The sequence below is a fragment of the Microcaecilia unicolor genome, chromosome 10 (genome assembly GCF_901765095.1).
Source record: "Microcaecilia unicolor chromosome 10, aMicUni1.1, whole genome shotgun sequence".
In the NCBI taxonomy this organism is placed as follows: domain Eukaryota; kingdom Metazoa; phylum Chordata; class Amphibia; order Gymnophiona; family Siphonopidae; genus Microcaecilia; species Microcaecilia unicolor.
The window spans coordinates 53,433,283-53,457,795 of NC_044040.1; the positions used below are offsets into that span (position 1 = coordinate 53,433,283).

Genomic DNA, 24,513 nt, shown 5'->3' on the forward strand with positions numbered 1-24,513 from the left:
CCTAAGACTTGGACGTTTTTCAGCCATAATGGAACAAAACAAAAATGTTTTGACATTTTGAGCAACACCTGTTTTTATAATGAATATGGCACAAAAAGTTGCCCTAAATGACCAGATGACCACTGGAGGGAACCAGGGTTAACCCCCCCCCCCCAATATGCCCCAGTGGTCACTGATCCATTCCACCCCCCATAAATGTGAATAAAAATATGACTTACCAGCCTCATATGTTAAAGTCAGGTCTATTAGAGCAGCATGCAGGTCCCTAAAGTGGTCAGTGCAGTGTAATATGGATTGGGGGACTCAGGTCCCCATCTCCCTCTACCTGTCATACTTGTGGTGGAAACTGTGACCCCTCCCAAAGTCACCAAAACCCTACTATATCCACATATAGGTGCCCCCTTCACCTATAAGGCTACTGTGGTGGTGTACAGTGGGGAGTAATGTTCTTTAGATGGGTTTTAGAGGGCTCAGGGTACAAAATAAGGGAGCAAAGGTGAAGCATGTACCTGGGAACATTTTTATGAAGTACACAGAAGTGCCTTCTAGGGTGCCTCATTGCTATCCTGGAATGTATGGGGGACCAGTCTACTAAAAATGCTGGCTCCTCCTACATCCCAATGGCATGAATCTCTATGTTTTGCACTTATTCATTTTTTTGTTTTGGGGTTGTTTTTTTTACTAAAAAAACTAAATGTCCAAAGCAGAAAACCTTGTTCAAAACCGTATTTTCAGAAAAACAAAAGATATACGTTTTTCTTTTTGAAAATGACCTTCTTTCCTATTCGGATTTTGGACGTTATGTGCAAAACATCCAAAGTCGGACTTAGACATCATATTGAAAATGTCCCTCTATATGTACATACATATAGATATTTCTTTTAAATTGCTTTTAAGAGATAGTGTTTACATCCATGAGGATTATGATGAATTTCTTTGATCATTTTTTTTTTTTTTTTTGTTACTGAAATGTGAATTTAGGTCCTTATTTTAAAAGTGCCATTCAGATTTTGGACATCCATAAACTAGCACTTAGATATCTATCATGCATTGTCATCTAAGTTCTGGTTTTACAAAACTGACATATGGATGTCTAGAACATATAGATGACTAGGTTGGGCCCAAAAAATAGACTTAGAGGCATATTTTCAAAGCACTTTGGGAGGCTAAGTTCCATAGGTTTCTATGGAACTTTGGGAGGCTAAGTACTTTGAAAATGAGCCTCTTATTCTCTATTTAGAGACGGGGATTGAATGTCTGTGTCCAAAAGATGGACATCGATATCCAGGTTTCAGAAAAGGGCTCCCATTGAGCAGAGCTCAACTGGAGGGATTAGAAGAAGTCACCTTCTTCATCCCCCTGTGTTCGGTTCTGGCCCTCCCCCCCCCCCCCCCCCCCCACCGGAAAGAAAAACTGGCAAGGAATATAGTGTTCTGTGACAGCTTCAGCAGCATAGAGGTCCATGTTAACTGTTTATATTCCAGCACATAAACACCTATGTTATTCATAACATAGACATTTATATGCTGCCACATAGACGTTTATGTTCCTGCATTGCGTTGTTGATATTTTAGATGTCTATTTTACTATTTACGTGTAACTAAACTCTGGAATTTGTTGCCAGAGAATATAGTAAAAGCAGTTTGTTTAGCGGGGTTTAAAAAAGGTTTGGATGGCTTCCTAAAGGAAAAGTCCATAGACCATTATTAAAATGGACTTGGGGAAAAACCTCTGCTTATTTCTACAATAAGCAGCATAAAATGTATTGTACTTCATTGGGATCTTGCCAGGTGTACTTGTGACCTGGATTGTCCACTCTTGGAAACAGGATGATGGACCTTCAGTCTGTCCCAATATGGCAATACTTATGTACTTACTAAAATATATGTCCGTGCTTCATGTCACCAGCACATGAATGTCCATTGCACCATTTATTTTAAAGCAGGTTTATGTCAGCAGATTCTGTTCTAAGATACTAGCTGAATTTCTGATATCCTGACTTGGATGTCTAAATTCCAATTTGGATATCTTTCTAAAATGCCACACTTAAGGGCCTCATTTACAAAGCGACGCTAGCGATTCCAGTGCAGTAAATGAGAGGAAGAACTTTCAAATTCCTGTGGGATTTCTCAGATTTGCCGCATTGGAATCACTAGCGTGACTTTGTAAAAGAAGCCCTAAGGGGTCCTTTTTCTAAGGTGCGCTGGAAAATGGCCTGCGCTAGTGTAGGCACATATTTTGGATATGTGCAGAATCATTTTTCAGCGCACCTGTAAAAAAAAGCCTTTTGAGGGGGGGGGCTAAAAATGGACGTGCGGCAAAATGAAAATTGGCACGCATCCATTTTGGATCTGAGACCTTACTGCCAGCTATTGACTTAGCGGTAAGGTCTCACCAGTTAACCGGGTGGTAATGGTCAATGCACGTCCAAATGCAGATTACCGCCTGCGCACCAGAAAATTATTTTCTGACGCATGTATCGGACACATGTCAAAAATAAAATTACCGCCCGGGCCATGCAGTAACTGGGCGGTAACTCGGAATTGGTGTGCGTTGGGTACTTATGCGGCTTAGTAAAAGGGCCCCTAAATGTGCATAGGTTGCTAATGTTTTTTAAATTCTGCTTTTGCTCAGGGGCGTAGCCAGACTTCGGCGGGAGGGGAGTCAAGAGCCCGAGGTGAGGGGGCACATTTTAGCCCCCCCCCCCCCCAGCGCCACCGCCGCCACCACCACCAACAACAACAACTTTGCCCCCCCCCCCCCGCCGACGACCCTTTCGACCCCCCCTCTCCCGCCGCCTTCACCTACCTCTGCTGGCAGAGGATGCCAACCCCCGCCAGCCACGGTCCTCTTCTTCCCACGCAAGGCTTTGTTCTGACTGTTTCTGACGTCCTGCACGTTGTACGTCCAGGACGTCAGAAACAGTCAGAACGAAGCCTTGCGTGGGAAGAAGGGGACCTCGGCTGGCGGGGGTTGGGGTCCCCCGCCAGCAACGGTAGGCGACGGTGGGTTGCCATTGGGAGAGGGGGTTGAGATGGTCATCGGCAGGGGGGTCCAAGGCCAAATCTACGGGGGCCCGGGGGCCCAGGCCCCCGTGGCGACGCCACTGCTTTTGCTATATCTACAAATCTATAGATTTATCATATAATTATGTTTTTGTCTTGTCTTTTAGATTCTGTGCGAATTATCTCTCAGTGCATGCTTAAGTGCTGAAATTTGGCCAAATAAGGTGTTTTTTTAGCTTATGTAAATAAAGACTGTGGTATTTCAACATATCTGGAAGACTTTGTTCCGTTAATTTGTCTTTGCTCACCAATGTGACTGCTTTTGTGCTGTGTTGATTAGCCTCTCATTATTTCACAATTTTTAAATGGCATAATTTATCCAAATAACTCTTGAAGCTAGTTGGATAAATTATTTGAATTTTGACCCACCTAATTTTATTACCTTTCAAAGCTTGGGTGCAAAAGAGAAATCCAGAGATTGCTTCATTTGTTATCCACATTGAACTGGTAATTGAGATTAATGGGGAAAATACATTTATTATTGTGTTTCTGCATGATTTTTCAATTTCTATGTACAATATTGGAAATCCCATTCAGTTTAAGAATTAAAAGGTATATAGTGGAGTAGGGTCAAGTCCTCTGCTAAGATGTAGATTTTTGTTTTCAGTTTTTAGCTTTTTTAGAAGAAGTTTTATGTTTTTCTGCACATTTCAAAGTTGAATTAATAACTTGTCAGCTATTGATATAGCCATAAGCTGCAGCCTTTTTATTGCTGCATAAAGTATCTTTCAAATTAAACCAAATGCATGTGTATCTACCCCATCCTCCCTTCCTTTTGCCTTTTGTACAGAATACCAAAAGACTTCCAGTTTTCTGAAATAAACCTATTTTCAGCAGAAGAGAAATGAAGGTCCTTGATACCCAGCTGTGTTATAATTGCATTTTCTGTATTTTCTTTGTTTGTTTCTTGCAGCTGGAGTTGGAAAAGTGTGAGCTACAAAATCTTGAGCAGGAACACAAGAAACTATCTGTTCGTCTGGAGGAAGAGCGTGCCAAGAATAAACATGTAGTCTTAACGCTAGTGAAAGAATGCAAGCAGTTGTCCGGCAAAATGATAGAGGAAAGCCAAAAACTTGAGGAAGTTATGTCAAAATTTGAAGCAGAAAAGAAAAAGACTTCAGAGCTGGAGGAAGCTCTTGCTGCTGAGAAACAAAGAAGCACACAATTGGAAGCCCAAATGGAAGCGCAAATGGAAAAACAGCTCTCTGAGTTTGATACAGAGAGGGAACAACTTCGTGCCAAACTTACTCGGGAAGAAGCACACACCAGTGATCTTAAGCAGGAGATTGATAAAATGAAGAAAACCATTGAAGAAATGAAAAAGGAAAATAACAGGAAGCCAAATGCATCCCTACCCCGCAGAAGCAAAGACAAGCATTTGGTTTCAGTAGGGGCTGGACCTGATGAAATAACCCAGTGCTCGATTGCTTGCCAAACAGATGTGATGGCGGATCATGCGTCTGAAAGTATTAAGAAGTTGCCTTTGACTGTTCCAATCAAACCTTCGACAGGAAGCCCTCTTACTGCTGGCAATTCAAAAATGACCATATGCTCCAATTCTGCACTTGTGAAACCAGCTACTGAGAGGCAAATCACCTACAATGACTTACTGATTACACCACCCATAACTCATGTAATAACATCAACTCAAACCAAGATCGAAGAGAATGGACCAAGTACTGGCTCTTCACTAGATTTGACAAATAATACATCATTCTGTCCAAATAGTACTACTTCTGCCTCTCTGGCATCTCCAAGCTACTTATCTTCTTCTATGCACAGTTTACACTCACAGTGTACCGGCACTACTTTACATCCAAACCTAAGTCCACGAGTACAGGCAGCTAGATTTAGGTTTCAAACTAATGCTAATGATCCTGACCAAAATGGAAACACTACCCAAAGTCCTCCTACAAGGGAGTTATCTTCCACTAGTCGTGACAGCTTGGTTGCCAAGCAGCTGGCCAGGAATACTGTTACACAAGTATTGTCAAGATTTACAACTCCTCAAGGAGGCACTAACTTAAGACAAGGGATGCTACATTCGATGGAAGTTGGTACTTATCCCCCATTAGTTGGAAGGATAGGTCATCCAGCTGTTGGTTTTAAACCTTCTACAGCATCAAAAATAGACCGAGGAAATCCTCCGCCCATTCCTCCTAAAAAGCCAGGACTTTCTCAAACCCCATCTCCACCACATCCACAACTTAAAGCTATAATTGATGGTAGTCGTCCCACCAATATTGGAGTAAAAATAGAAAACAAAACCACGACTTCACCTCCATCTACTTCATCCCAAGGGATTAGGGTAATAAATGAGGACGTTCTTTCTAAATGCTCCTCGCCTCAGCTGCCACCAAAACCATCAATAGATATACCTGTGGCATCTGCAGGCTGTGTCATACCAGCCATTGCCACATCTCAGGTGGGTTCCTGGCTTCCCCAATCCCCTGGACTGAGACAATATGCATGTTCCAAAACCAGCTCTGTCGTTTCCACCGCCATTGTCTGTACTTCCTCCATAAACCCTTCAGCCTGTAGACCATGTGGTTCAGACAGCTTCCTGGTAACAGCATCAGGTAAAGGGATTGAAGTACTACAAACTCTCTCCTCCTGCGAATGACAATTTTTCCTTTTCTATTTCAGTTACTTTATTTATCTTGGAATATTTTGCTCAATTTTCTTTTTCCTTGAATTTTCATGACACACTGATTTCTTTCCTTTTGCTGTGCTTCAGGGGTATGGTAATTTATTTAGACTTGTTTAGTCCCAATTTTTGTGATGATCTTTTCTTTCTACAAAAGCTGGCCCAATAAAAATATGAATACGGAGCACTAGGGTCATGTGTAAAGTTTCTCCAAATGAGCATCCCAACAGATAATAATTATCATTTCTGTGACGACCATGATACACAGGTAAAATAAAACTGTACTGCACTAGTAAGGGATGTATTTTCAAAATGTAATCTTTTGGGGGAGGCCCAAAGAAGGTCAGTTTGGTTAAATTTCCCCATCACTTAATTGTCACAAGTTCTTAGCAGATAACAGTTAATTTAGGTAAATTAAATTGCTCAAGATATTGTGTAGATTCTTTCTTATTTATTACAGGATTCGTATTCAATGATGTGACTTTCCAGCACATAAATTATCTAGTTGTTTTCTTAAATCAATTGCCTGTAGTTTCAAAGCCTGCTTCCCATTACATTTGTTTCACGGTCCTGGAAAGTAGTGCAGCGTTAGCAAAATCTAAGCCTGAGCATGCTAGAGAGAGAAGGAAAATGATTTGATTTCTCACAGCAGTTCTAATAGTGATATTTTCAACAAGCTTCCAGACCTACTTTTCAAAGTAATAAGCATTTTTATATAATTAAGTTTATGTTTGTTTTATGTTACTATAATACCAAAATTCTTCTAAAAATAGTTTTGCTATTTAGAGAAACATATAGGTTAAATTTTTTAAAGGTATTAAAGATAGCATCTTGCAAAACTGAGACAGATATTATTTATTTATTTGTTACATTTGTGCCCCACATTTTCCCAGCTATTTGCAAGCTCAATGTGGCTTACATAGTACCGTAATGGTGTTCGCCAAGTCGGTAGCTAACAAATACGAGCTTATATTGTGGTCTAATGAGGTAGGTGTGTATTAGGTACCATGAGGGTCGAGGGGAATGAAGATTGTATATTGTCCAGTACGATCATTGGTTATGCTGTGTTGCTTGGGTGTGGGGATTTACGGTGGATCGGTGGGGTAATCCTTTTTGAAGAGGTTTTTTTTAGTGATTTCCTGAAGTTTATATGGTCATGGATTGTTTTCACAACTTTTGGGAGTTCATTCCATAGTTGTGCGCTTATGTAAGAGAAGTAGGATGCATAAGTTGTTTTGTATTTAAGTCTTTTGCAATTTGGGTAATTTAGGTTTGGGTATGATCGTGATGATCTGATTCTATTTCTGGTTGCTAGGTCTATGAGGTCTAACATGTATCCTGGGACTACACCGTAGATAATTTTGTGGACCAGAGTGCAGATTTTGAAGATGATCCATTCTTTGATTGGGAGCCAGTGCAGCTTTTCTCGGAGGGTATTAGAAAATTGAGGTGTCCTTTTACCAAGCTGCAGTAAAAGGGGCCTGTGCTGGCATCGGCACCTGTTTTTTGATACACGCTGAGGCCCCCTTTACCACAGTGAGTAAAAGGCTTTTTTTTTTTTTTTTTTTTTTTTTAAGAAATGGTTGTGCAGCAAGTGAACCACTTGTCGGGCAGCCATTTCGGGGGGAGCACTTACCATCATACATTGAGGTAGCGATAAGGGCTCTCATGCTAACCTGGTGGCAACCGGGCAGCATGCAGCATTGCCCAATTACCGCCGGGTAAACACCGGCACTACAAAAACAAAAATATTTTTATAGTGCTGGAAGTGATGTTCGCTAGGGGTGGGAATTACTATCGGGCTGCTGCGATAGCCCGGCAGTAGTTCCAGAGTAGAAAGCAGCAAGCCCACGTTGGGCTTACCACCGCTTCGTAAAAGACCCCCCCTGAGTTTTCTTTCACAAGTAGTCATGATTTAAAAAGGTAGGGCAGATGGACTTTTTATCAAATATGATCCCCGATCAAGTTTGTGTGATTTCTAAAATCTTGATTGTAAACCAGACCCATGAATTGCCAATCTGGAGCTTCATCGTTGCAATCCATTAATTGTTCAAGCTCTGCTTGTATCCTGATGATATTCACCTTTCTAGACATCTTTGCACCAAAAAATGTGACCTCTCTCTTACATCATAAATGTTAGGGGAAGCTTAGAAGGAAACACTACTACTACTTATTTCTATAGCGCTACTAGACGTACGCAGCGCTGTACTGATAAACTTGCTCGTCACAGACTTTGTATTCTTTTTTCAATACCTATTTCAGTTTCTAAAAGAGAGCACATTTTAACATTGACATGTAAGAAAATAGATTTCCATACCTCTGAATTTTTGCTTTTTGGCACGCCATTATTTTTAATGCTTCTTTTATTATGCAATCAAAAATCCCTTTTCTTTTGTTGTATTGATTATTATTATTTTATTTTAAGTTTGTATGCTATTGGCTTGGAAGTTAGAGAGGAGATTGGACTTGATCTGGGCTCTGAAATTAACCTTCTCCACATTCTGAAGCTGGTGCCAGATGCTGTGTATCTGTCTCTGTACCCTTCACCACTGCATGTTCTGTAAGCTTTTCCAGAATGCTTCCCAATTGCTAACTTTTGTGTATAAAATTGTGAATCCTACTGATTGTTATGTTGTATTGTCTTTGATTTTCCCATGTAGTGTACAGATGTTAACATTCATTTTTGATAACTTCTGATTATTCACTAACAGGGCAATTCTATAACGTATGTGCTCACAGCTATGTACCAATTATGTGCACAAATCATTAGAATAAAGGTATATACACTCGAATGTGTGCACATACGTGCATGTATGTGAAATTTCTACCTGGGGCATAGTTACTAATATGTGCTATTGTTAAGTCGTTTTATTTTATCACAGACCTTATTTTATGCATTGAGGCCTATTTACTAATTACTGGGGGTATTAATAAAATAAAATGTCTTAACGGTAACCCACATTAGTAACTATTCCCCTAAGCACTATTCTATAAATACACATGTATATTGCATAACACATATTTTTTCCAGGCAGACATTCATGCGGGTGGGGTCTGGATGGAGCATGTGCGAGGCACAAAGTTATACACATACCACTGGATTCTATATAATGCACCTAGCGTTCCGTGCTGAAATCTAGGTGTATTCTGTAACAACACGCATAACTTAATTAGCTTAACAAGCCAATCTGTGTTAATAGCTCTTAACAAGCAATAACGAGCACTAATTGGCAATAATTATAATGCACTGTGCCTACATTTTATTATGTGCAGGCAAAAAGGAACATGGTTATAGGTGGGGAATGGGCATTTTGTGGGCAATCCAAAATTTACATGCACTGTTATAGAATATGGCCCTCTGTACCTAATCTACACGCCAGGATTCGTACCACATTGCCATTGGTGTAAATGGACACATGTAGTTTTAAGTGCTAGGATATCAACTAAGCATATTATATATATCGCACCTAAATCTAGGTTCTGCTTATAGAATAAGGTTAGGCAGAAATTATTTCTGCATGGATATTTCAGGCAAATTACACGCATATCTTTGCTCTGTGGCTAGAATAATTGCTCACACCACCAATTTCCCTCCTAAATCTATTAAAGTCACTAAAGATTGCACGTGCAAATTTGGGCATGTGCCCAATTTGTGCGAGCAATTTAATTGAATAACGAGCTAATTGCACTTTATGCATGCAAATTTAGGGGCAGTTTGAAAAAGGGGTGCAAAAATGGGAGGATCATGGGTGGAATGGGGCGTTCTTAATATTTATGCGCATTGTACATTTGTGCCATGTTTCAGTTGGTGCAAATGGCAGCCCCTAAAGTTAGCCATGATTCCCGGACATAAGCACTATTCTATAAACCGCGTCTAACTTTAAGCATTGCTTATAGAATAGCCCTTTTTCAACACCATGGACCTTATTCTCTAAAGGTTATGCTCCTAAATTTATGCTCCTAGTTTATGAGGGAAAGGGAAATGGGACTTGATATATTGCCTTTCTGAGGTTTTTGCAACTACATTCAAAGCGGTTTACATATATTTGGGTACTTATTTTGTACCAGGGGCAGTGGAGGGTTAAGTGACTCGCCCAAAGTCACAAGGAGCTGCAAGGGGAATCTAAACCAGTTCCCCAGGATCAAAGCCCACTGCACTAACTACTAGGCTACTCCTAGGCTATTTTGGAGCATAAATTATACTCATAACATAGTAACATAGTAGATGACGGCAGAAAAAGACCTGCACGGTCCATCCAGTCTGCCCAACAAGATAAACTCATATGTGCTAGTTTTTTGTGTATACCTTACCTTAATTTGTACCTGTCTTTTTCAGGGCACAGACCGTATAAGTCCGCCTAGTACTATCCCCGCCTCCCAACCACCAGCCCCGCCTCCCAACCACCAGCCCTGGCACAGACCGTATAAGTCTGGCCAGCACTAGCCCTGCCTCCCAACCGTCTCTGCCACCCATTCAAGGCTAAGCTCCTGAGGATCCCTCATAAATTAGGAGTATAAATTTAGGAGCATAACCTTTTATAGAATAAGGACCCATATGTAGAATCTAGCCCTATAGGCACATAGTTTTGCTATTTTATAAAGAGAAGTAGATGCCTCCATTTCTTTATGGAATACTCCTCAGGCACCCTCTTGGCACCTAGTTGCAGGCACCTAGTTATAGAATTGCCTTCTGTTTTGTGAATATAATTAAAACCTTGTTTCATGTGGTTTAAACCTGTGTTTCCCAAGTCCAGTCCTGGAGTACCCCTTGCCAGTCAGGTTTTCAGGATACCCACAATGAATATGCATGAACTTGATTTGCATGCACTGCCTCCATTATATGGAAATCTATTTTATGCATATTCATTGTGGATATCGTGAAAACCTGGCTGGCAAGGGGTACTCCAGGACCAGACTTGGGAAACACAGGTTTAATCATACAGGTGTGATTATAATTTTTGTGGATTATATTTTGGAAAATATCCTTATGTTATTTCTCTTTACACTATGCATTTGCTCATTCAGAAAGCATTGAATGGAAAATCCCATGTGGGGAAGCTGCTCATTTCAAAGAGTTCATGTATAAAATTTCGACATCTCTGAAATGTTGTCCTAACTCTATATATCCTTATTTTAGGTTCCTTATATAACTATACCCTGCATTTCTTTTAGATCTTTGCACTGTGTGGGTTACTGCACTGCAGTGAATGATATTTCTTTACAACCAAGGTGTGGCTGCAAAAATATGCAAATTGAGGCAACAGATGCTCAGCTTCAGCTCAACAGGAACTGTCTCAGCAGAATCTGCCAAGTCTGTTTGTCCATTTGCATATCATTTTCTCATTACCATGGTTGAAAATCGCGCTGCAGGTTTTCCTGGAGCACCAAAAAATGAGAGTTGATACCATCTGATCAGGCTTTTATAGAACTCTGGTACCCAGTTCTGTATTTAATAAATATTTTATATCTTCTGCCTTTTGTTAAATGTAGATTATTTGAGACAGGTAAACTGTTCATTCTACTTGAAGAATGCTTGGTCCCCTGGTCTTTATATTCATAGGAAGCGAGGTCTTTGAGGAACGGAGATTACAACATGGAAACATGATTGTATACTTTTAGGGGGTAAGCCTTTGAAAAGTGCTGCGATAAAACTTTTCTGCTGGCCAGTCTTCTCTGGTAAATTTATAGTTATCAGCACCTAGGTTTTGTTCAAGGAATGAACTTGGCTCACCAAGGGGTCCTTTTACAAAGGTGCACTGAAAAATGACTTGCAATAGTGTAGGCACGGGTTTTGGGCGCACGCAGAATCATTTTTCAGCACACCTGTAAAAAGTCCTCTTTCCCCCCCCCCCCCCCCCCGAAAATGGACGTGCAGCAAAATCAAAATTGGCGCACATCCATTTTGGGTCTCAGACCTTACCGCCAGCCATAGACCTAGCGGTAAAGAATTTGGGTGGTAATGACCTATGAGTGTCAGATGCCACTTGGCGCGTGTCCGATACATGCGCCAGAAAATAAAAACTATTTTTCAGTCCCGCGTATCGGACATGCGCCAAAAATGAAATTACCGCAAGAGCCATGTGGTAGTTGGGTGGTAACTCCATTTTGGCGCGCGTAGGCACCTACATGGCTTAGTTAAAGGGGCCCAAAGATATTTCAAAATTTTAAGTCATTCTTGTTGAATTCTAGCTGAACAAACTTCAAAACAATGCAGAAATCATACTGCGTGTCAAATGGAATGGGTCTCTCAAAACATGCAGTGCAGTTCACTGTAGCACCTTGTTAAGCAACACTGTTCCCTCTAAGCTGAGCGGGATTCCTCCATTCACCTCTTGCTGCCAGTAGAGGGCAGTGCTTTAATATTCTGTTTTCAATCACTAGGGACAGGCAGGTTCCCTGGAGTCCTGCAGAGCTTGCTTGTCCCTCACCATTGAAAATGTGATAGTGAAACAGCACTCCCCATTGGCAAGCATGTAGGTGGAAGACTCTCACTCAGTTTGGAGGGAACAGTGTTAAACAATATAAGAATCAAACGTTTTGCAATTTAATTTTAAAAAATGTATAATACCCCCCAAATATAGTAATGCCAATCACTTTCACTCATTAAAAATTAACAAGAGAAATATGGTGGCCATAGCTTAAAAAGCTTCTAGGAGAGCCAAAAATGCTCCACTGTAGACCTATAATAAGTCCCAGCTACATGTAGGGTCAGGGCATTTGTGGGTTCTCGGATAAATTAGTCGGTTGCTCTCATATATATTTTAGAGCCATTTAAAGGTGTCCCACACAGACCACCTCCACTACTTGCAGACATATACACATACACTCACCATATACATTCCTCCCACCCATGAACCCCTTGCCACCCAACTGATCTATAGGTCACCATATCTCTCCTCATCATACCCTTCACATAGATGTTTGTAGGTTTGCTAATGGAGGAAAGAAGATCTACATTGATGATAAAGTGTTCATGGCGCTGAAATCTAGGTGCGAGTAGGTTCCCTGATGAAGATATTGGAACCAGCGCATTACCAAGTAGGAATTGGATCCAGCGCATCACTAAGAAGGAATCGGCATAGTATTGAGAAGATAATGTGGCAAGATAAGTGAAGGGGTTCAATGCTTTTTGATATGTCGAACTGTTTTTTTTTTTAAGTCTTATAAAGACACTCACATGATCTAATATAAAGGACATTGTACTTAAAAATTGAAACAAAAAAAGAAAAAACAAATAATCGAGGGTTTTTGAGTCAGTGATGACTTTTTCTACGTGCTATACAATGAACACTAATGTGTAAAGATAGCCGTAGCAGTTGAGACTTTTCCCTCATTTGCAAAAAATCTCTGCTATAGGTGTAATTGGATTTTGTACAAGCACACCAACTCTTAACACGGTGGTTTAGCAGCAAGTGCTGATTTACACGATAAGTGCATTTTGTGTTACAGGGTAGCATAGATAGCAGATTGCAGTTGGCACAAGGTACATATCTTGCATTGTCAAATGTGCTGTTAGTACAGGTTCACTTGAGGGGCCCTTTTACTAAGCCAAATAGGTGCCTACGCATGCCCAACATGCATCAATTTGGAATTACTGCTCGGCTACCGCATGGCCCGGGTGGTAGTTTCATTTTTTTTTTACTCACGTCCTCTACACGTGCTGGAAAATAATTTTTATTTTCTGGCTCATGGCGCTAACTGGGTAGTAAAAGGCATTCTACGTGCATCGACCATTACCGCCTGGTTAACGTGTGAGACCATACCGCTAAGTCAATGGGTGACGGTAAGGCCTCAGACCCAAATCGGATGTGCACCAATTTTCATTTTGCCACACGTCCATTTTCGGCCAAAATTTAAAAAAGGCATTTTTCTACAGGTGTGCTGAAAAATGGATCTGCGCATGTCCAACACATGCGCTTACACCAGCACAGGCCATTTTTCAGCACATCTTAGTAAAAGAACCCCTTGGTTTCTCAAGAGGAGTTGCTAAGTGTTCACGCTAATTGCAAGCAGTGTTAACATGTGGTAATGAATGGTACCACATTACAGCATGGTAATTGCAAAGAACAGGCTGGACACAACCCCAGCAATTAGCATGCAGCCTTTGCACTTAACAAATGTTCATTTTTGCTGTTAAGACACATTCCCCAGGATTCTATATATTGCGCCTTTATTTCCACAAGGAAATCAAAGCGTATTCTATAACAGTACACATAAATTAATTGGTTAACTAGCTAATCAGCACTGTTAATTGGATGTTAATAAGTAATTATGAGCACTAATTGTCTTTAAGATTTGTGCGCACAACTCGCTGAGTGTATTCTGTAACATGGTGCACATAAATTCCAAGTTGCATAGTTGAATGGGGGCATGGGCGTTTCTAAAGTCTATGCTCTTTGTTTTAGAATACACCTGCTCTGCGCCTAATTTAGACGTCCGGATTTATGCCACAACTAAATTCGGTCATGTGTAGAGGCGCTCAGCATATTGTATATACCACGCATAAATTTAATCCTATCCTATAAAATATAGGCATTTTTTACACACAGAATTTTCAGGCACCATATATAGAGTGTAGATCATTAAGTGCAAAAACTTAGCACGCTTTAGTAAAAGGACCCCATGGAGTGATGATCAACCCAACATGAGAAAAATGTGCAATACTTCTTCCCAAAGTAACCTAACAGAGAAACTTGAATCTATTTCTTATGTTTTCTTTTCTAGTCATCGGCACACGGCAGAGTTCGCAAAGTGTTCCGCACCATATGCAGCAAATTTCCTAGATTTAACAAACTGTCCTCTAAAGCTGCTGCTAATTAATTCTTCATGAGCCTATTAACTAATATAACGTGAGGAGTTTGCTAATCTATTTGTTTATTTTAAACATTCATGTTCCGCTCGATCTAAACACTCTAAACTTTGTCATAGCATAATTTGCTTTCTTTGTCAGATAAACTCAAAATAATTATATGACCACCATGTTGCCTCACTTTGGCCCATGTCATGGGATGAAACCAGTGTCCAGAGAGAGAGAAGCAAGGTGGATCGTCTTAATCCTTGTGCTATCACACATTCCAGTGAAAGGTTTAGATTAATTTTCTCTACGAGATTTTCCTCCGGAACTCACACTGGTTGTATTACTAAATTATATAGTATGTTTTAGTCAGATTTTCAGTTTGCCAACAGTATGAACATTTAGATATATCCAACTATATATTTTAAACCAAATTTATCTTGTAAAAAAAAAGTACCTATTACATATGTTTCCACTGTTCCTGGCCAAAGTACACTGGGGTGGCAATTCTATTGATGGGCACCTCTATTTAGATGCCCTGATGATATGGGTTGAGATCCTTTTCTAGAAGAACATCAAGGCATCCGGATTTTATTATAGAATACTGGTTACACTAGCAGGGATGCTTGTAACATCTTCTGGGAGGAGGCTGAGATCTGACTTTACCAAACATTTAGCTTTAGGATTAGTGTCCTCAGTGCATTATTCTGTTACAAGGGTATCAGCATTTTAAATTGCAGGAACGCTTATGTGGAATGCGTTACCCGGCCAGCTGCGTATGAGTGCTGATATTCAGCAATTTAAGAAGATGTTAAAAACATAACTTTTTGTTCAGGCCTTATTTGTGAGGGGCAATGTACTGATGGAATAGCCTAATTGTTAGTGCAGAAGCCTGAGAACCTGGGTAACCAGGTTCGATTCCCACTTCAGCTCCTTGTGACTCTGGGCAAGTCACTTAACCCTCCATTGCCCCAGGTAGAAAATAACTACCTGTATATAATATGTAAACCGCTTTGATTGTAACCACAGAAAGGCGGTATATCAAATCCTATCCCCCCCCCCCACTTTACAATGGCAGCACCTTGATGTTATGTATGTTGATGGAGATGAACATGTTCTGTAATGTATGTTGTTTTAATATGTAACTTTTTATGGAAACCGCTTAGGGTATAAGCGGGTTAGAAGTGTTTAAAATAAATAAATAGAATTCTTTAAGTTACATGCGGAAGTGGGAGCCCCGCCCACGTGGTCACCCCCCTTGCATTTACATACAGTGCAGTTACAGAATAGCGCCTAGGTCTCCTGTGACACTTTCACATGTAAGTGTACACTTATGCGTATAAGTGCTAACATTATATATATATATAGATATATATAGATAGATATAGATAGATATAATCTCAGCAAGAAAACAGCACAGTGGGCCTCATGAATTGGTGTGGAGGAACAAATTGAAAGACCTGACAGGGGCCATATTTAGGCAAATGCCGGCATTAGGGGTCAGGTAGGTGTTCCAACACATATTGTGTACAATCAGTCCCACATATAAACGAACATCAAACCAAGTCTTTGGAACTGCAAATGAGTGGAGCAAGCCTCCGATACTAAGCATTTTCCCTTGTTTTGCTGATTTGGTATTTGTTTACCTGTGGGACTAATTTACACAACAATTTACATGTCTTGGAACACCTATCAAACTGACCCATAATGCAGGCATTTGACAAAACATGGCCTGTGTCGGGTCTTTTAATACATCTGTTCCTCTATTGTGTTATTTTTTTGCGGTGCCTTGTTCACTGTTCTTCTGATTCCCTCTCTTCTGTTGGCACATCTGAGTTCAACGGAAACTGTTTCAGCAGAAGAGAGTGTAAATGTGGGCTCCCAGTTATAGAATTGCCCTTTAGGGGTAGAAATGCTCACAGTCTCTTTGCAACAATGAAAACCTTTTCCAACAGGTATCAAATGAGCTGGATATCAACAGTTTTGGCATACCTAAATTTGTTGTGAATTTACAGTCATGATTGTGCTGCCAGTTTAAAATGTCACCCTGGTCTTAACATTGTCACGATGTCTCCCCTCTATCGCTTTAACTCACAGGCTGGTCTCCCTCCCTAACCCCTATGCTAATGAGTGGTGGTCCTGTCCCCCTGGATGGCAGGCCCACCCTTCTTCACCAAGCTGCTGCCCAGGGAAATGTCACTTTATTGTCAATGCTGCTTAATGAAGAAGGAATAGACATTAATTTCTCCTGTGAAGATGGCTACTCTGCCTTGTATTCTGCTGCTGAGAATGGACATACAGGTAATTTTTTTTTTTGCCATATTTCAACTGAAATTAGAGGTAGACAGACACTACGGACTGAATTAAATGGCACCTAAAAAATCAGCACCAAAAAAAAAAAATAGGGCTAAGTGCTATTCTATAAATGGTGCTTAAAGTTAGTATTGAATGCTGCACTGGAGAGCTGTGTGTGTGTCCCATTTTTGGCCCGAGACCCTGAAGAAGCAGCGAAACGCTGGCCATCATCGGCTCGGAGCGGGAAGTGAAGGACCATACAGCTTAGAGCAGCAATCCATTGAGCACCACTTGAAAAAGATAAGTGTGATTGTGTATAGTGGATATTGCATAGTGATTTAGCAGTGATCTATGTCCACAACATCACTTAGAATAACTTTTGACCATAGATACTAGAAGAAGACCTAGATCTGTGGCACTATAAGGTTTTTTGACCAATGATGATGAGAAGACTGTTAGGTCTGTTTAAGCTCCATGAAGATTGTTTCTGGTCTTGGAGCTCTTTGAGGCCATTTTCCTTTAAACATAGTCATTTTTCAATTAGTGGATTTTTCTGGAAATTTTTTGATTGTTTTGTGATTCCACACCCCCTTTATTTTTTAGTGGATTCTAGCTTAAAGTTAGACCCCATTTATAGAATAATGGTTAGTGCAAGGAATAGCAACTACATTTAGGCATGACCATTTACACCAATGAAACCTGGGTGTAAATCCCCATGCCAAAATTAGGCATGGATTCCCGTAAATTAAAGGAATGCCCCTGATCACCCATAGCCATTCCCCATTTTTGGATCCACACGGAAAATATAAGCATGCGAATTTTAATTAATTCCAATTAGCACCAATACTTTCTTGTTAAGATCTCAATTAGCGCTAATTGGCTTGTTATTGAATTAAATTGCACATGCAAATTGGGTGCCCAAATTTGTGCACACAATTTTTAGTGCTTTTTATAGAATTCAGGGGTTTATCACCATTGGATGACTACTTTGCAACATAATGAGATTAAAAGAGTATTGATTCTGCTTTTAAACCAGGAGAGATTTGTTGAAATCATTTCTCCAGATGATTTGTAAGAGTTTTCATAAAGGTGTCATAACTTAGTCTCATCAGATTAAACATTAGAATATTTTCCCTCATGAATTATGCATATTATACATGCAAAGCATATTGCTAGCAGGTTACACACAGCAGGCTTTCATCTGAAGCTAAAGAACTTTGCATTGCTTCTGAAACTCAAAGTTTCTTAGGAGATGTATAATGTTTGTGCTTTTGTTGTTTCTGTGGAAAGATGAAAATGTCAGTAATGTGAACAGGCGAGAATCATTTAGCCAGTAGTGTTCTGTCCTTACAGAGTGGTTCATTCACAATGCTTGACATCAGCAGGGTAGAATCAAGCTCTTGGTCCAATTATTCTTTAATGCAGTTAATCAATCAAAGGACAAAGAAAAAACAAGACTTACCATTGAGATTTACTAGAATAACAGTTGCCATCTTCTGTAAACTAAGAGTCTGTTCTTAACCAGCCCTCCCAGGTAAGAGAGGCTGGGGATTCAGCTAAACAGCTGGCTGGTTATATATATTTTGATGAAATCACAAGGAACTCGGAAAGCTGGGCTGTCAGATGACAGCATAAGCAACTTCTGCTTAAATCAAGATGTTGCTTTTTCTCAGACACGATGAGAGAGGGGCAGGTTCCTTATTCAGCTTGCTTGGAGACAGGGCAAGTCAATAGGGAAAGCCCACAAAGCACTGGGAACTGAGCACATGTGCTCAGAAAGAGTCAATTACCTGTCATGTCCCCTACCTCAACGCAAGTGGTGTCCTCGGGCTGCGCAGGGTCCCGTCGACACGCACACTTGACTGGCACTGCCTGAGCCATGTGTGTGTAGTCCTCTCTGGGTTTGTTCAGAGAGCGGTGGTTGCAGGCTCCTTAATTGTTTTGCTTCCATGCACCTGTTTATGCTCTCTCTCTGCCTGGCTTCCAGGCTCCTTGATTGCTTTGCTTCCACCCACCTGGGTCTGCTCTTCCTCTGCCTGGCTTCCCTTGCTTCTCTCCTATTGGTTTTCTGGTTCCTCCTTCCCCTGCTCTTGTCCTATGGCTGTGCCCCTTCTCCCTGCTGATGTCAGACGCCAGCCCTTTATCAGCTGAGCTCTCCCTGGACTCCATGCTTCGGCTTCTACTTTGGTAGGTGTTTCTAACTCTGTAGTCTGCTTCTTATCTACGGTCCCTCATTGCTGACTTTGCCTGTACCTGGATTACCCTTCTGCCTGCTGCCTGCCTACTGACTTTCGCCTGTACCTGGATTACTCTCTTGCCTGCCTACTGACTTTTGCCTGTACCTGGATTACTCTCTTGCCTGTCGCCTGCCTACTGACTTTCACCTGTACCTGGATTACTCTCTTGCCTGCCGCCTGCCTACTGACTTGCCTGTACGTGGACTACTCTCTTGCCTGCCGCTTGCCTACTGACTGCCACTTGAACCTGGATTACTCTCTTGACCTGCTGCCTGCCTGGCCGATACATTCATCACCCCGCTTCCAGCTCCGTCCCGTAAGTCCTGTAGGCCATCTGCACCTAGGGGCCCAACCTCTGGGGAACAGCGGTCAATGCAGGTGAAATCCAGGGTTGTCCAATCGCCAAGCAGAACCTGGTCCGAGTACTGGGCTCAGCAGCGCTCTACTTGGTACAAGAACTCACAAGTGTGACATTACCTGAGAATTACAAAACTATAGAAACTTGTAGTCCAGTCCACAACAGTGCTTAATATATATACAGACAATATATTCTGCTCACATTTCAAATGGAGACAGAACAAGTAATATTCTCAAATTTGCCTTCTTGGTAAGAATAATCTTCTGGAAAACAGTCAGCCTGATATTCAGCAGTACTTATCTGAGCAGCACAGCTATTAACTGTAGCCATCAGTGGTGTAGCTACGTGGGGCCTGGGGGGCCTGGGCCCCTGTAAATTTGGCCCTGGACCCCCCCCCATCGCCGACCCGCCCGAGCAGGACGTCAGAAACAGAAGGAAGCCTTTTGCGAGAAAGAGAGGACCTTGGCTGGCGGGGGTTGGGGTCCCCCGCCAGCAAAGGTAGGCGACGGCGGGTTGGCGGCGGAAGGGGGGTCGAGAGGGTCGTCGGCGGGGGGGGGGGGGGGGGGGGGCTAAAATGTGCCCCCTCATCTCGGGCTCTGGACCCCCCTCCCACTGAAGTCTGGCTACGCCTCTGGTGGCCATACCTGGATTTTCAGTTGTATTAACCAGATAATGATACTACTCTGATGCAATCTGGATACCCACATACAAAGTTGAGCTTCCAAGTTATAGAGTAGCAGCAGTTATATACATAAGTTAACTTAATAATGAGTTGTTATTTGATGTTGATGAGCAATAATTGCCTATATTTGCTGTTAATTAGTACAGATTGGCACTAAATAGCAGTTACGTGGAGATTCTAAAAAAGGTGCATGCAAAATCCATACTGCACAACTGCAAGGAGGTGTGGACCTTCGAGGGGAGTAAGAGAGTCATGGGCGGATCAGGAGCATAGGTGCTCATACTTACAGTTAAGCGTGTAACTGTGGACTTGCACTAATATTCTATAATGGCAGCAATAAACCTAACTGCAGTTACAAAATTCGCACTAAGGGGCCCATTTACAAACGTGTGTAAGGGCCTATTTGCATCCATCGTGCGTCAAATTATCATTACTACCTGGCTACCGCGTGCCCCGGGTGGTAATTCTGAATTTGGCACGCGCCGAAATCATACATGAGAAAATATTTTCTATTTTCTACCGTGTGCCGCTTACTCAGCAGTAAATGGCTGTGGGCACACGCTGTATGCCTACCACCCGGATAGTGCTTGAGACCTTACCACTAAATCAATGGGTGGTGGTAAGGTCTCAAGCCGAAAATGAATGCGCGCTGGTTTTTATTTTGCCACACATCCATTTTCCTGCCCCTTAAAAAAAAAAGCCCCTTTTCCAGGACGCAGTAAAAACTGGCCCGGTGTGTGCTCGTACTGCTGCAGGCCATTTTTTTCCACGGCCTAGTAAAAGGACCCCTTAGGGCTTCATCCTATAAAGGTTATGCTCATAAATACACACTCCTAAATTTATGAGCATAATTTATGCTCCTAAATGTATGCTAAATCTATAAGAGTAGGCCCTAAATTAGGAGCATAAATTTAGAAGCATAAATTTTATAGAATAAGGACCTTAGGGTCCCATTTACTAAGCCATGCTAGAAGCGCGTTAGTGCTTTTAGTGCACGTTAACTGTGTAGGTGCTCACAATATTCCTATGGACGCCTACACAGCACACTATAATTTTGTACACGCGCTAAAGACGCTAGCGCACCTTAGTAAACAGGGCCCTTAGTATGCAACATCACTTCAGGTGACCTTTTGAGAATTACCCCCATAGTGCTAGGTTAGTACAGGGCAGAGCTGGAAGTTACACAGAGACTGTCAAGGTTTGGCACCAGTATCTGGATAGCTATCTGGATGCTTAGGATGGGAAAAAAGCTGAATATCACCCTTTTATGTGTAACTTCTCCATTTTATTGTTTAATTTTCACTTTAGCCCTGTCTCTGCATTGTGGTATTGAGCATAATGAATGTGAGTAAATTAATAGGCCTTGTCTAGCTTGCTTTTTAATTTTATTTATTTATTTTATTTATTTATTTATTGCATTTGTATCCCACATTATCCCACCTCTTGACTTTGGGAGAGTTTTGTTGGTAGATAGTTCATTTATTCTTTCCCTTCCTCTTTAGTTGTTATAATACAATTTCTGGCTCTACCCATTTTACCTGGATATTCATTGCCAGTTCATACTTTACCACAATAGCCAGCATTTAAACAAATACTACCCACTGCAGCTAACTATCGGGACTGAATATTTTTCCATTTTAATCAGTAAGGTAGATTTCACTCATACTTTTAAAATTGTAAACTAGGATTTATTTTTTCCACTGTGTGTATTTTCTTTACTCTTTTTGCCACAGAGGGGCACATTTTCATTCTCTAATTCTAGACCCAGGCTAGAGCCTGAAGCCCATCAAATAATCATGTACTTGGGCTATAGTAATCCAAGGGAACGGTACAGTTCAGGGGATGAGATGCTTCTGTGCCCTAAAGAGGAATGGGACTTGGGTGTGATTGTTAAATGATAATCTTAAGATGGCCAAACAGGTAGAAAAGATGATGGCAAAAACTAGAAGGATGCTTGGGTACATAGAGAGAGGAATGGCCAGTAGGAAAAAGGAGATGATGATACCTCTGTAGAAGTCTCATTTAGAGAACAGTGTACAGTTTTGGAGACCACACCTTCTAAAAGATATAAGCATGATGGAGTTGGTCCAATGAGCAGCTACTAAAATGATCAATGGCCTTTGTCATAAAGCATAAGAGGACAGACTTAAGATCTCAATATGAATACTTCGGAAGAAAGGCGAGAGTGGGGAGACGTTTTAAATACCTATGCAGCATAATTTCACAGGAGGTGAGTCTCTTTCAATTGAAAGAACCTCTGGAATGTGAAAGGAGATATACTCAGGATTAATCTCAAGAAATACTTCTTCATGGAAATGGTGGTGAATTCATAAAACAGCCTCCCAGTGGAGGTGGTGGAGTCAATAACTGTAAATGAATTAAAGAGAGCTTGGGACAAGTACATAGGATCTCTAGGGGAGAGGAAGGGATAGTACTACTACTACTTATCATTTCTATAGCGCTACTAGACGTATGCAGCGCTGTACACTTGAACATGAAAAGACAGTCCCTGCTCGACAGAGCTTACAATCTAATTAGGACAGACAAACAGGACAAACAAGAGATAAGGGAATATTAAAGTGAGGATGATAAAATAGTAGATGGTATGGATGGGCAAGACATTGAAACCCAGGCACGAGTGGCCCAGGGAATTGTCTCCAGGAGTGGGGGTGCATTTATTCAGTTGGCCGTTCCCAGCCTGCTCATGATGCGCATTGAATGGAGGACCTTGAAATAGGAAACTTTTTGGTGAGCGTGGTTGAGCTGGGAGCTCAGGCTATAATGCTGCAACTGGTCACTGCAGCCTACATGGTACATGTTTTTAGTTTATAACCCTTAGTTTGTAAAGGCTCAGATTTATAACCTTTGGAACAACCTCCCACTATACATTAGATCAGAAGTTTCTCTAAGTTCTTAATCTTGCTCTCAATTTGCCCTTGGAGTGATAAGTTTCTTGCTGTATGGTCTGTGTGAATGGGTTTCTTTCCTGTTTTAATGGAGGAGCTTTTTCAGATTTTCCTTGACTCTTTTAAATATTGTTTTATGTAAACTGCTTTGACTTTGTTTTAAGTAAAGGCGGTATATTAAGTTCTGGAATAAACATAAAGATAAACATAAACTGGATAGGCCATATGGTCTTCATCTGCCTTCATTTTCTCTGTTTCTATAAGCAATGTCTCCAGATCATTGTAGCTATTAAATATGAAAGCAGTAGCATATTTTTATCTGTGAACTAGTTTTTATTTTGTTGGTTAGGCATATTAACATTAATATGCCAAACGTTCACTTATATAAATGGATAAAATTCAAAAAGATATATAAACATATAAAACACTAGTATGGGGAAACGAAGCTATCTTATATATTGGTTGATGAGCTTTTGAGGAAAGATGAATTTTTACTGTTCCTTGAAATTTGATTAGTGAAGGAGGTAGAAATGTGTATTCCCTTTGGAGTGTATTGGAGAAGCAGAAGCTGGCGTGTAGAATCATGACCTTGAGCTTTCTTGGTACTGCAGGACATACTATAAAATGTTACAATCCTAAAACCAGACAATAATGAATGGTATTGTTGACTAGATTAAGGGGCACTTTTACAGAATGGTGATAAGCCCAACACGGGTTTACCACTCGCTGTTCTGGGACTACTGCTCTATTGAGCAGGGACTGTCTATGTCAGGTGTTCAGTGCTGCGTGCGTCTGGTAGCACTATACAAATGTTAATAATAATACTGCTGGCCCAGTGCTGCAGCCGGTGGTAGTCCTGCCCCTAGCGTTCGCCATTTCAGGGCAAAAAAAAAAAACCCCGGAAATGGCTTGCGCAACGATAACCCAGCAGTAATCGGGCATTGCCACACGCTGCCCGCTTACTGCCAGGTTAGCATGGGAGCCCTTATTGTCACCTCAATGGGTGGCAGTAAGGGCTCCCTGCCGCATGGCCTTGCGGTAAGAGTTCTCTTTTTTTACACCCTGCGGTAAAAAGGGCCTTGGCGTGCAGGATAAACGACCTCTGCTGCTGACGCAGGGCCCTTTTCCCCACAGCTTGGCAAAAGGACCCTAAGTGAGATGGGAATTACAGGCAGGGTCTTTAATTGGTTTTCAGAATTTTTGAAAAATAAAATATTCAATGTCAGATAAAAATGGGGAAGAATCTACTTTTTGGCCACCGAGTTGTGAGGTTCCACAGGGTTCTCCGTTGTTGAGTTCTTTGGGTAGGTACTTGGCTGAACAAAATATTTTTGCATTATCCTATGCAGATAATATATTCATCCTCTGCCCAGAACAAAGTACTTTTGAAGATTTTCTTCTTTTGGTGAAGTGTTATATTATCATAGTGGATAACTGGACAACAACTTCTTAGATTAAAACAGGCATGTAGCCAGACCTCAATTGTGTGTGCGTGGGGGGGCGGACCTGAACCTAAAGTGGGAGGGAAG

At 41.2% G+C, this 24,513-nt stretch overlaps 1 protein-coding gene across 1 annotated transcript in view; it reads left to right on the forward strand.

The window, feature by feature from the left end:
- CTTNBP2 (cortactin binding protein 2) overlaps nucleotides 1–24,513 on the forward strand; it is a 321,332-nt gene that overhangs the window by 153,532 nt on the left and 143,287 nt on the right. The window contains 2 exon segments of the mRNA XM_030216832.1: nucleotides 3,979–5,644; nucleotides 16,604–16,807. Of these exon segments, the coding sequence (XP_030072692.1) occupies nucleotides 3,979–5,644; nucleotides 16,604–16,807 (1,870 nt within the window).